We start from the raw sequence: 14,140 nt of genomic DNA, 5'->3' as shown, positions 1-14,140 counted from the left end.
ATTTCATTTTAACAGACAAAAAATATCGTGTAGTCTGAATCTGGCAGAAGAGACAGGTCAAGTCATTAGCATTAGCATGGTACGGAGCCTTTTTTTAAGTAATAAACTTCAAATTCTTACATCAAAAAATGCACATCCATAATGCTTGGATGTTAGAGCTTCACTGTGGAGAATAATGTGAGCTATGTGACGCTAGGTCAACTCGTGCATACGAGTGTGATTTTGTCACATCATGAAGCCAGTCATGGTCCAGTATGTAACTTTCAATAGTGTTATGTGGAACCATGAAGCCTCCAGCGCACACAGGCAATAGACTTTTCAGTAAAGTGGTTGACATGTGCCCAGAAGCCTTTTGAAATGATAACTTCCATAGATTCTGGATTTGTCGTGGCTGATTTAAACTAAAAAGGATTTAACTAGGCAATTAATTTTTTATGTGGAGCAACCATATAATTCCTGTGCAAACAACAAACACAGTGTCTTAAATTACATTGTGATTCCCGATCTACGCAAGAGAGCAGCCAAAGAGTCGCATATTGGCTGGAGCAAAATATTACAAATTTAGATGATAGGCTTGGTCTCAAGCCAAACAAGACAAACAGGCAGTAGTCATCTGTGTCACAGGATGGGCACACAGCGCGGCTGCAGACGCAACAAAATTAGATTTGTGAGCAATTTCCATGTGTGTGTTTGGGTGTGATTGTGTGTGTGTGTGTGTGTGTGTGTGTGGATGTGTTTGTTTCTGTTCCACTGTGTGTCTCTGTATTAAGGTTTGTCTCTGTGTGAAGGAGGGAGACAGAAAACAAAGGAAAAGAAGAATCATTGAGGCTCAGTATGTACTTCTGCTTTTCCACGTAACAAGTCTGCTAAACATTTTGCACTGTGTGCTGTATACAATAGATATTTACTGTCTCAGAGATGCTTTTCTTTTTTTTACAGTTCATCTAGCTTAAAATTTAATCTTAAAAAAGGACAAAAATAACATGGTGGTACGGAAGCCAAAAACTGGGTGGTTGCAATACTTGGTATTGATTTTTAACTTTATTGAATTTAATTGAATTATCTCATTATTTAATCATTTATAATCATATATAAATAAATACATAATTAAATGATTCTCTTAAGAAATGTATCAAGATATTTATAATGTTGAAAACATTTTATCTCAAAAAAACAACAACAACTCTGTTGCCCCATATCAGAAGATCCTCCACATGATCATGAATTGTGTAATTCATATGGGCACAAATGTACGTGCACACCATGTGAAAACACTGATGTTAACTTTTAACTGTAGATGACTTCCTGTAGCTCAGTTACATGCTAACCAGAGTCAATTTCATCATGTGCTGCCATGTCCGGACGAGGACATAGGTGGCTGCATCAGTCACCAGGCTTGGTACACACAAATACAGAATACAGGCTCACGTGTATCAAAGTGTAGGTTAAACCTGGTTAGGATGTAACTGGACCTAAACATACACAACATAATTGCATGTGTTCAGTTCCTCTATGTATGCACATGACACAGCAGGAAGACACTGAGTCCTGCAGGACTGTCCTAACGTTTGAAATGTAACCACTGGGTTAATATTAACTACTGTGGAATCACTGCTGTCTGGAGAGCATCTCCGGCATGTTGAGTATCGAGTTTGATGCAAGATCACAATACTGTCATAAAAAGACAATAAGCATTGATACATCTGAACATTTTGAATCCCAGGGTTAGGGTCTTTGAGTTGCTAGTAAACAACTTTCAGCTGACTTTCAAATTGCTTGCCTTGTCCAATCAATTTTGGGCATTTTTTCTAGAAAATAAGGTACATGATCACCACAAATGTCGCAGCTGACGTTTTTATTGGCTGATTCATTGAGCTCTTATTTCAATGACTTTATTACTCAACAAGTAGAAATCAATTTGTACTTTTCTGCAGACAGCAATTATTTTGAATCTTGACATTTCATCTTTCAGTTTCAATTTGTGACAGTGCTGTGCTTATCATTTGGTTAGCTTCAGGCACAAAGCCCGCAAAGGGTTGGAACATTTTCTTGATGCCTTGTCAAAAATATCCAGTTGTGTTGCCACAAACATGAAAATGTCCCAATGTCTCGTTAAAAATATCCAGTGGTTTCACACGTTTAGCACAAATGCTAAAACACCCGCCGCTCGCCCAGTGTCGGCTGGGATCAGCTCCAGCTCCCCCGTGACCCTGCAAAGGATAAGCAGTTACAGACAATGAATGTACGCTAAAACGCCGTCTCAAGTGGTGATCTCTCCCTTGGCAGCCGTGTTGTCTTGCTGTCACACCACCGACTTGAAAGTCAGCTCATGCACAGAAATATTGATATGTATAAAATGTAGAAATATAACGTATCCAACATGTTATTCTGCTGAATGTGCCGGTGACAAAAGGCCTTACGGCTTTCAGACAACATTTTTTTTTTGTTGGCATTGTGTCTTTCTTTGACAAGAAAAAAAGTGCATGGATACTGTATAGTCGGGTTTAGGGAAAGAATGTAGCAATGCAAAATTAAGTATCGTTAAAGGTATGGTCAGGGTTAGGCAAGTGTGATCGAGCTGAAAGGTGAACCTTAAAGCATACATTATGCTTGTTTTCAGGTGAATAATACTACATAAGATTACATGCTTTAACCCTCAAAAACCTTTTTGCCTCGCTACATAAAGGGCATCATTCTTCAGTGTGGATGTATTTCCCAGAATACTGCTAATTGACCATAACAACCTGTTAGCTGAGTGGACAGTATGCTGTTATGTCACTCTGAAACAGAGGCCTGCCCTATAAATTTGATCTCAGCATGTCTGCTGTGGTGCTCTGCTGTAACTTAAATACATTACGGATTAAGACTGATGCTGCCAGAAGCCGGGCTACTTATCATCCCTCTATCAGTAAATCATTTTGTGTAACAGGTGACATTTTTGGTGTATCAACAGCCCTGTGTTTTGTAAGAAGTGTCCACAGGCAAGTCCTGTCAGAGTGGAAATACAGGTCTCTGCCTCATCTGCTACAAACTGCAAAAATCTCAAGGAAATGACTCAAATGCTTATTTCTTACAAAAATGTCAATGACGTCTCAGCGTGCAGCGTCATAACTAGTTGTTACATAAGATGGCTCATAAAATTGAGGGCTCAAGGGTTAGCCAACACTCTGGATTCATTTTAATTTAATACGGCTCAGTGACAAATTAAGGTTGTATAGTTTTCCAGTTGACCCGTCTTATTAGAAGATTTAATTTGAGGAGGTTGCCAATGAATACAAGGGAGCAAAGTTCCCATCTCGGAGGAAAAGGCTGGATATTCACGTCACTACTCACACAGCAGCACTGTGTAAGTAATAAGAGTGGTAATGCTACCACTGCGATCCTAGAATACCAAACAGCAGGGCTAGAAAAAAGAAAAAGTGAAATTAGACCCAGGCTGAGAGGCTGGAGTGACGTTTTAATATATTCATCTGCCTTCCCATGCATGAAAGTAAACACTTTGCACATAGGTCAAGTCCAGACTCACTCAACTGGCATCGCGGGCTACGAGTCCAGATGGTGGCGCAACCGTCGCAAGTTCAGAACCTTGAAAATTCATGACAAACCAGTCGTACGTGCTACTACTTTGCAACTTTCACCAAAATGTAAGCCCAGTGCGCAGAAGTGTTCAAATGCTTTTTTACTGAATTAAACATTAACAATAATCCCCATCCCCGCCAGAATATTAATGATAATGTTATAAATACGAATAAATACATTAAAAATAGCACAAACACAAAAAAAAGGGGGTCTCCAGGACCAGGATTTAGAGACACTTAGACAAATGATGTCAAAAAGATCATTATTTAATACATTTTAATTAATTATGGACTTGGCTGTTCTGTTGTTGAGTTTCAAGCATTTGTGTGAAGCCACTTTTGACTTTCCTCTTTCTCTAAGTAGCTCAACGTGATCACAATGTGCCGTTGATGACGCATGAACAACGCACTGTAAAACGTTTCACTGTATATTTACAGTAATTTACTGCCAGCAGCTTTGCCAGCAAAGTACTTTTTACAGTAATAAACTGTAATTTAGAAATACAGGAAAATAAAATAGTAAACTGAAAGTGTAAAGGGGCCTGGGTTTTAAAGGGTTCCCAAAATAAAAAAGTTTCCTCATTAAAGATGTGGGTAGCCCAGAAACAAAACAGGGCCCAAATAGACGAGAGTTCTGGCTGGCAATCTAAGGGGAATGAGGTTCTTCCACTGGTGTGCCATTTCGCACCTCTTTTACGGCATTCAAACAGGGTGTCGTCACACCCTGATTGGCTGGGAGGGAATTGCCCCAAGCTGCTTCCACTCCTCAAATCCAGAGTCAGTCTCCCCACCTGTGCACAGGTGCTCTGAATCCCCTGCAGTCAGTCATGAGGAAAATCAGCCCAAACAAAGAAAAATAGCAAGTCAACCACTGGACTGCTACAAGCTGCAAAAACAACCTTTGCCAGAAAATAAAAAGCTCCTGTCTCGTCACTTAATTTTTGAAATGAGCTCCCACACTTTTTTCACCTTCCCATGATGCTCAGCTGTTTACAGTAAAATTACAGTAAATTCCTGTAAATAATGGAACTCTCTTAAAGTGCTGTAATCATGTTCTTTTTTCCCAGATCGCCTTGCAGTTTACAGCATGATACTGTAAGGCATTAATACAGCATAATACTGTTGAGATTTTACTGTAAATTTACATCTAAGTCTTACAGTGTGTATACGCATTGTGCTGTGCGAACAACACACAACTTCAAGGTTTATTTTCATCGGGACAGTTTTGCTCATGGACTTACTTCTAAATTTCTCTTATTCTCTTCCTTTTTCCCTCCTCTCCTCCTTCTATTTCTTTCCCCTTAAAATGGCAGGTCCCAGTTCACTGTTGAGCAGCAGCTATGATTCTGGTTTATAGTTGGACGATGTGATGCCATGTCAGTTATTTGCAGTTGCCCCGATGGAGTTCGATAGCAGGGAACGTTTCAGAGACAGAAAACATTAGATTTTGAATGAGCCGCCGTTTTGCAGATTTAATAATGATGCACAGACCGTTTTGTCAGACCTAATGTAGGAGCTAACTACAAACAAAACTCATTACCTCATAACAATGTTATGTGTAAACAGGAGTAAACATCTACTGTAGGTATGTAACGCTGTGGTCCTACCCTCTCGCTGAAGTTACGTAGTGCAGAAACAAGTGATAGGGGTCGGAGTGGCTGAAACAGAGACACCATTCACCCAATTACAAGACACTGGACCATCAAAATGACTTTGAAGCTGTTATTTTAAGGTGAAAAGGTTACATAATGTTGCTTTAAACCAAAACTATATAAATAATACATATAATAATAAAAACAATGCAAGCGATCTGAAATTCGTGGTTTCTTGCCTTAAAGTTAAAAAATAAAAAGTAACTCTACCGTAGAAAGGATTTTATTTCCATCCACCTGTTTGAGGCAAAAAAAGAATGAAATGCCAGAAAACTCCTTCACCAGGCAGCCAGAAACACCTAATGACTTTTTGTAACAGCTTGCTCTGCTGTCCCAAAGTGGCCAAACAAACAATTGTTGCAGGTTTGGATGAAAATAGTCTGCTAAGCATACCAAGCTTTCATCCGAAGATACAATCGCTCTGTAGACACGTCCTCTTTCTACATTCTACGTTAGCTCATCTCTCTGGTGTTGACGAGGGTCTCCATTTGGAAGCAATGAGGGAAGTGTGTCAGCACGACGAACAACAGAGAGTAATAAAAACTGACACTGATATCGAAAGTGAGCGCACCTGGAGAAAAGTAATCACGAAATAACTCCTGGGATGTACCGAGGGTTGCAGACTGCTGATAGTTGTCAGATATTGCTCTCCACAGGCTGCCAGGCTGCAGCGTGGCATCCTCGTCTCTGCTTCTATCTCTCCCACAGTACATATGACAACACCACTGTTTCCATGAGACCATCTCGGCTCCCTGGCTAACTTCCTCGAATTCCCAACCTGTAATGTGCTTAAGGTCAGTTACGACATTGTGTTGCATAAGCAGGATCCTCTGGACCTTCACTGTGCCATTAGTCTCCATTATAGCGATTACATCTCCATTCTCTCACCCCGTGTGTCTTTAATGACGTATGCTGGACCCATCGTCGTCAGTTGATAAGTACGTTGGAATATTTCATGTCAGCTCTTGCTTTTACAGTCACTTTACATTTCTGAGAAGTGGATGTTACCTACATTTGGACAGTGAAAATCAGTGTTCTTTCATTTCTTGCTGAACATCGCTTCTCCATTATCTATTTTCTGACATAATTGTGTGTGTTTGTGTGTGTAAAGGATGCTGGTGCAATCTTGTTTTCAACACACACACAGCAACAAAAGCAAACACTTCAAGAACAAACCCATGACTCATGTTTGCAAGATTGACCTTTTACTCCCATGCTTCCCCTCTCCCGGTGCGACATTTACTGGATCACTTTGTGTTATTCTGTACATAACCCTGGGAAAAACTTTGCTTTCGGGGCTTGTTTGTTTTTCGTTATCAAAAATCTCCCAGAGAAGTTGTTATCGTTGTCTTAATTTCTTCGGCCTTCACTTGCTTATTTGGTTCTGTCTACAAGTACCCAAATAAAAAAACACGCGTTACTCCTCGGCCCTTATTTCTTAACCCTGTTTATCCTCCATTTTGCCAACGGTCACAAGAAATTGTTTTGTCATTGCTTATTTTGAGTTTCTTGGTCAACAAATCTGAGCTCAAATAGCAGAATCAGAGAAATAGTTGTTGTTTCTTTTAGTCCATGCGTCAAAAAACCTGCTGCCTACATTACCCATAATACAACTCATCAACTGGCAGTTCTGTAACAGATTCAGGTGGTTTATGACAGCAGTGGCTAATGCCAACAGCCTTGAGCTGCTGTGGATATAGGCATGCAGACACCACATTGGCTGCTGTTCACTGGAGCGATTTGTCAACAAAGCAGCCATCTAAGAGAGGGGCCTAATACATGCATGTCCACGGAGGCGGGAGGTCTACCAACACGTTTAGTATGTTACTTAAGTCTGGCATTTTCTATTATTTGAATGTCAGAACACCTCTGCAAGATGGCGTGGCAGAGCATAGCTCACAACTGCTCCGTTTCCCCCTCCCCACAGGTTAAGAGTCTGGGTGTCATCCTCGACAGCACACTTTCCTTCCAATCTCACATCAACAACATCACCCGGTCTGCTTACTTCCACCTACGCAACATCAACCGCCTCCGCCCCTCCCTTACTCCCCATACCACTGCTATCCTTGTCCATAGTCTCATCACTTCCCGCCTGGATTACTGCAACTCCCTCCTCTCCGGTCTCACCCATAAATCCCTGCACAAACTTCAACTGGTCCAGAATTCAGCTGCCCGTGTCATTACCAGAACCCCCTCCATCCACCACATCACTCCCGTCCTACAGCAGCTCCACTGGCTCCCAGTCAAATCCCGCATTGACTTCAAAATCCTTCTGCTAACATTCAAGGCCATTCACAATCTTGCCCCCCCATATCTTTCCAATCTTCTCCATATTGCCATTCCCTCTCGCACACTCCGTTCATCCTCCTCCATTCTGCTGACTGTCCCCCCGGTCCGTCTTACCACCATGGGGAGCAGAGCTTTCAGCCGCTCTGCTCCCCGGCTCTGGAACTCTCTGCCACCCGAAATAAGGAACATCAGTACACTTTCACATTTCAAGTCCCGACTCAAAACACACCTGTTTAAGATTGCCTTTTCCCTCTAACTGAGCTTCCTGTCCATTTTAACTGTTTGTACTCTTGTGTACTTTTGTGGCTTCTTTTTATTTTATTTTATTATTTTAAATTTATTTTTTAACTTATTTTATTCTATTGTGTACTGTGCATTGTCTTTTATTTACTGTAAGGTGACCTTGAGTGACAGAAAGGCGCCTATGAAATAAAATGTATTATTATTATTATTACAAGTCAGAATGTGACATCGGCAAAGTATATCTATGTTGAGCTGCCAGCCTCAAGTCGAGATGAGGTCTGGTAAGCTCACTCCTTTCTGACTCCACACACCCAGTTTTTTTTTCATTTTCAGACTTGCAATCATCAACTCATGCTGACTCAGTTAAAATGAGGCAGTTTTTTTAGACTTCACGCAGCCGGGGCATGACCCACAAAAGTCTTTCCAAAACTACTGTCACATGTTTGTTTTCAAAATCAATTGGCCTTTGGGGACAAATAAAGTTGAACTTTTTATCATGTAGAATTGGTGGAGTTCCCCTTCACTAAGAGAAAACAAGATGTTTTTTTCTTCAGATTTAACATCAAAATCTTCCTCGGGCTATTTCACAATCATCTGTTATTATTATATAATTGTTTTTCAGCTCCTGCATTCCTTTGTGGGACAACGATCCATCAACAGCACAGTCAAAAACCAAGACTAATGTAATAAACTGCACATGATGACTTTTCTGATTCAACTACATTGAACACTTTTCAACTAAAACTGTGCTCATGTCACAATTTTATGGTGGTGTTCTAGTATAACTTTGTATTTCCTGCAATGCATGCGTGTAGCTGATAGTTTGTCAGGGCATCCTTCACACGCACCCTGGGGTGAGCACACAGTCTGTAATAAGGGCCCACAAAGAAACTAGACTAGCCGTGGTGCCAAAGATATTTCGACTGGCATATTTTCCGATAAAGAGACATTCCAAAGAAAGTCCCGGCATTGTTACCTCTCATTGTTCTGATGCTGTGCTATTTGGTACACTCTGTACTTATTTACACTGTGACACTGGCCTTCCCCTGCCGCTATGACGCTGGTACAAATGTTGATGCTTTTGCCATATGGGAGTTTGATGGTAATAAAGAAACCATCGTGCTCTTAATAAAAATGATTCTCTGCTTTATTTGAGAGTCAGGCGAAGTTGTTGCTGTTGTCCCTCAGGTTAAAGATCAGCACAAAAGTTTCATAATGAGAAAAACACATATTACCCTTCAGCTAAAACGGACAATGATGCATATTAATAAATACCATAATTATGTATTCCCCTTTATTATGAATGCAAAGAGGAGGAGAGCACATGGTGTTACTGATTAGGAGGGCAGTGTTACAGTACACTGCTGTGTGTCCCTGACTCCTTACGCACTTTCTCTCCCACACACGCATGGGTAAGGCAGGATGCTCTTTGTGTGCGTGTGTGTGTGTGTGTGTGTGTTAATTGCAGGATACAGTTTACGGCATTATTGCTGATAGTGAGGAGCCGGCACGTCACAGAGAGAGAGAGGAAGAAGTACTGGACGCTGTGTTTCTGGTTCATCTCGGGGGAAAATGTTGAAACAGATGCAAATAATGTCAAATTAAAACCACGGTGAGAACAAACTGTGTGCTCCGTCTGCAGCTGCAGGGTGGAATAATTCTCCTGTTGTTGTTTTTACAGCCTGTAATGAAAATGCATGAGTGAACTCAAGGATCAGGGTGATAATTTCAGTGCTAAAGGGGTAGAATGTGCCAATTCATGCTACAAACATCCACTGGGTGATGTAACAGCTCATCACCTGCTTTTATTAAGAATAAAACATGCGTGTGCATGTGAGTACTCGCACGTACTCTCAATTTGCAGTTAATTTTCGTGCTCGAGGGCCCTCCTCCAGTCAGAGGGAAAGTGAAAAGTGGAGGACAATGGCACATTTCATCCATTAAGGTCTAGGTTTTTGTTAATTTTACCTTTATATGGAGTCAAACAGGTCTGACTTTAAACATCTGATGATACCAGTATAATGCTAATGTGGGCTTGATTTCCATTCCTCTTCAGACAACCATGAAAGCACAGGTGTCGTATACACTGGAGATGCTTGAGACATGACCCGCCGCTTTATAAAACCATAATATGTTAAAATGTTGCTTGCGCCAAGAAAAGAAAATGGCTGCTGCTGATTCTGGTTCAAAAAAAAGGCCAGAGATTTTAACCCAGCACCTAATAATTAAAGCACACTATAAGCTAAGCAACAGTCTATAACATGCGTAGGAAAACTGTTGATATCAGTTATTAATAGATGCGATCAACACATCACACACACACTGTGAAATCAGAATGTAACGCATTCAATGGACTGATTTGCTCCTCCCTTATTCCCTCTTGGACATTATGCTGTTTGCGTTGCTGTATATTAGGCTGTCCCCACCACTTTTCAACACAAAGTGCTAAAATTTCTTTACTTGATGAACATTATTCTGTTTGGATCCAGGTGCCACATACAGATCTTCATTGTACTAGGGATAATTGAGACTTGGGCTGGCTGAAAGCTTCTCTGTTCTTCTTATGTTCTGCAATTGAGCTGCACAATGGGGACTTTTTTGTTTTTTTGAGATTACTGATCGGTATGACTGCTGACAGCTGTCTCCTATCTGGTAGGAATGCGCGATATGAATTTTTTTCCAGCCATAACCGACAATTACCTTTTTTAAATGGTCAGTTTTGTCCTCATCACTTTTCAAAAGGAGAATTTGTTAAAAATGTTCTCACGAATAGCTCGCACCAACAAATTAGAGCTAATGCTTTGCTCTCCATTAGCACCTGCAGTTGAAGCTGACTGACTGCTGACTCTGGTGCCAAATATGACAAACTTTTGACTGAGGACCTGACATGTACAGTAGCCTAAAATAAGGCTAAGCAACCATGTACATGCGCTACAATACTGTAATGGGATAATAGATGTGATCAGCATACTACATACTGCAAAAACTGCATATGTAATGTTACGTGTCCATAATGTAATTATCTACCACATCCAATCTCCCTGTTATCGTGCCTAAAATTTTCATATGTTGAAGCCTTTATGTTCCCACCACTTTTTAACACAAACTGATGCCCCCTGCCAATAATATAACTCATAATTTCACGTTTGTATTTCAAAAAGAAGTTTCTCAGCTCCAAATTTTCTCCTTCTCCTTTGTTTATTAGTGAGCCCAGTCACAAACAGCCACCTGCTCTTTCAGGTTTTGTACATTTTGTGCTAGTTAAAGGAGCACTATGTGGTTTTGGGGAAGAAATTTTAATCAGAAGAGAAAGATCTTCATTGACTGATTTTTTATGCCTAAATAAACAAACTCTCTTTGTATTCACGACTGAATAAATCGAAAAAACAAGAGGACAACACAATTTCATATTGCTTTACTTGTTTGATTATATGTGGCGGACCCTGCCACCTTTCTAGCGTCACCTTTCAACAGTGTTCTGGGGGCCTTATTTTCCTCTGAGAACAGCTTGTTTATCAGTTATGGAAAAGATAAATATGTCTGAGTTTGTATTATTACCTCATTAATATTGTAAATGTGAAAATTTGGACTTTGAATTTCTTCTCCAAAAAAACATGGTGCCCCTTTAAGTGTATGAAAGAAATGCGACTTCTTATTGTTGGCTCTATTTATTAGTTAGTTACTGCATTTTCTCAATTATGCCAATCATTTTCCAATCGATAGTGCATCCCGACTATTTTGGCCCGCTGATGCTTATTCTGCAAAAATGCACAATGCAGGGTGCCTAAGGAGTTATAACCCGGCGGCAGTCTTCAGTGTGTGTTCGCTGCATGGGGCTTTTAGATACAGATGAAGTGAACAGCAGGTGTGGTGCGTAAAAAGTTCAACAGTAGAATAGAATTAACGAGAAACAACGTAAAATATATTTTAGTTTATGTTTTTTTATTGCATTTTTCATATTTTGTTTGACTTCTCTGCAAAACTGACATTGACAATAAATATACATTCACAATAAAAAAGTTCAGATCGCAACAAAACATTCAAGTGTAGCTGCTTAGCCGTTATCAAAACTGTGATACGATGTAAACAACATTGTTTTCCCCTCCATCTTTGCACCTCCTGATCCAAGAGTCTCTTTTCTCTCCCCTCTGACATCTGTTAAAGGCATGACGTCAACGACACACGAGTCTCACAAGGTATGAAGCCACACATGGGGCTCTGATTGACAGGACAAGCTAACATTCTCACATGTCTCGTGGGTAATGTTTTATTTTTTGTTTTTTTTTGTTTTTTGTGAGTTTTGTGTTTTTGTTTTTGTGTTTGGCGCTTTGAGCGGACTCGCGTGTCCAGTCAGTGTCCTTTGGAGACGGCGCTGCGTCAGAGCGCGGCGGCGGCGGCTGCCCGGCGTCTCCACACGCCTTGAGCGCAGCCGGCCGCGCATGTCGCCTCTCAAAGCTGAAGCACTAGGCTCAGTCTCCTTCCAAAGAATTGCGTTGAGTTCGCGCCTCGCGGTCTGTTTAACTGATCACGCATCTCTCTTTGTCTTTACCCTGGCCGCCTCCTATCGCCTTCTCCTTTATGTACATGAGGTCGCTGTGCACGCTGGGTCTCCGGGCGCACGGAGTGACCACGCCGTACGCTTCCCCAATGTCCTTCATCTTCTTGTTTTTCAGAGACTTTCTGTGCAACATGTCGCAGTACTGCACGGACACTTTCCGGTGAAGGTCGGGGCTCATTTCGTGCGGCAGTTTGGCCAAGGTGAACAGAGTCTGAAACATCTTATCCACGTTCTCGTTGCGCTTGGCGGAGATCTCGAAGTACGCGCACTTCTCGTCCCCGGCCACCAGCTGCTCGATCTCCTCCTGCTGCACCTCCCGGTAAAACTCTCGGTCGCCCTTGTTCCCGCAGATGACCAGAGGCACGTCGATGTTCTCTTTGATCTTGTTCTTCAGACACGACTTGGTCTCGAAGATTTGCCGCTTGAGCCGCTGCACCTCCTGGAAGGAGTCGCGGTTGTCCAGGCTGAAGACGAGGATGAACACGTCACCTGGAGATAGAGAGAGAGGGGGAGAGAAGGATGCTTTGGTTAGATTGGACTGCTTTCGATGCATGCAAAGTCTCACATATGTGTTTTAATGCTATCATATACTGCTGCCCGCTGCAGCCGTGCGCTCAGGGCGCACGGTGCGCACTGGGATCTCATATTTGTACCACTCAAAATGCACTTTTGCATTTTTAAAATTGCTTTCTGATTCATTTTAAACATAAAGACACAGATGTGGATAAGTACCTGTCAGTATGGACAGTCTCCTCATGGCGGGGAATGGGTGGTTCCCTGATGTATCCAGTATGTCTAGCTGGTAAACGTCTCCCTTGATGCTGTACAGTTTCCTGTGAAAGTCCTCGATGGTCGGCGTGTACTGGTCGTCAAACCTCCCGTTCAGGAACCGGGACACGATGGCCGTTTTCCCGACTTTTGTGGATCCCAAAATCACCATCCTGTAGCAGTTCTTCGCTGGGATGTCATAATCGCTCTCGGAGGGCGACATTTTCTTAATCATGGTTGTACGCTGGTTCGTGGACTGAGTGCGAGTGCGTAAAATGCAGCTGAGCAGCCTTCGGTGCGTAAAGGTGCCGTGGATTGCTCTGCTGTGCGTTTCTGTCTGAAATCCGAACTGCAGCCCTGTATTTAAGCGCGCGGTGGACTCCTCCTCCCGTGGACGTCACAGCTCAGCGAGCAGGAGCCGTGCGCTCCGTTGAGCCCAAGGAAAAGCGGACCAAACTCTCACTGGTGCGTCAGTCTGTCATTTCTAGCGAAGACAAGATCAAGTGAGCGCTGGGAAATAGTGACATACAGAGCCTGTGAACAATTAGTGCACATAACATGAAGGCGAGGGGACAGGGCGACTGGCGCTGTGCGTAACAGCCAAATAATAACTTCCACAGAGCGAGTTAATAATTCGCACTTCTTCCGGCATTTAACCCGGTTTGGTACATTGTGTTGCAAATCAGGATGGACTTTGGACATTTTCTTCAAATATCAAACAGCAGCGGATGTGAATTCTTCTTGACTGAGCAAATATGTTACAAGACAGTTCAGCTTGTCATCCTCACTGAAGTGTGACAAGTGTTATGTTTAGTTCCCAACAACCAGTCATTCCATCAATTTATCCTCATGTTTACAAAAGCTAAAACGTCAATAAAGAAGCAATATAACAATACTGAACGTGTATTTGTAGATTTTTAGTGGATAAACGACTGTAGCCTGATGTTGAAGTGCACAGCTGTGTTCATTAATGTATTCATTCATAACCTCAGTAACTGCTGCAGCTACTCATTCATGTCACCTGGCAGACGGAGGCTGCAGCAGCTTCTACA

The 14,140-nt window shown here is 41.9% G+C and overlaps 1 protein-coding gene across 1 annotated transcript; it reads right to left on the bottom strand.

Moving 5' to 3' along the window:
- Nucleotides 1–11,683: 11,683 nt before the first annotated feature.
- LOC311250062 (dexamethasone-induced Ras-related protein 1-like) lies at nucleotides 11,684–13,408 on the bottom strand. The gene is made up of 2 exons (XM_084341565.1): nucleotides 13,053–13,408; nucleotides 11,684–12,809 (listed from the first exon to the last, which is right to left on the bottom strand). The coding sequence occupies exons 1-2, from the start codon at nucleotides 13,321–13,323 to the stop codon at nucleotides 12,280–12,282; spliced, it is 801 nt and encodes a 266-aa protein (XP_084197691.1). The 5' UTR covers nucleotides 13,324–13,408; the 3' UTR covers nucleotides 11,684–12,279.
- Nucleotides 13,409–14,140: the final 732 nt, after the last annotated feature.

The sequence above is a fragment of the Pagrus pagrus genome, assembly GCF_965226575.1.
Source record: "Pagrus pagrus genome assembly, chromosome: 21".
NCBI lineage: Eukaryota > Metazoa > Chordata > Actinopteri > Spariformes > Sparidae > Pagrus > Pagrus pagrus.
The sequence above is the reverse complement of the archived record's forward strand: the minus strand, read 5'-3'. Positions and strand labels throughout refer to the sequence as shown.

What these genes read in the sequence shown, in the direction of transcription:
- LOC311250062 (XM_084341565.1), bottom strand. Translation starts at nt 13,323, where the DNA reads ATGATTAAGAAAATGTCGCCCTCCGAGAGCGATTATGACATCCCAGCG. An exon ending in GAGACTGTCCATACTGACAG is followed by an intron (nt 12,810 to 13,052) that starts GTACTTATCCAC and finishes CTCTATCTCCAG; the next exon opens with GTGACGTGTTCATCCTCGTC.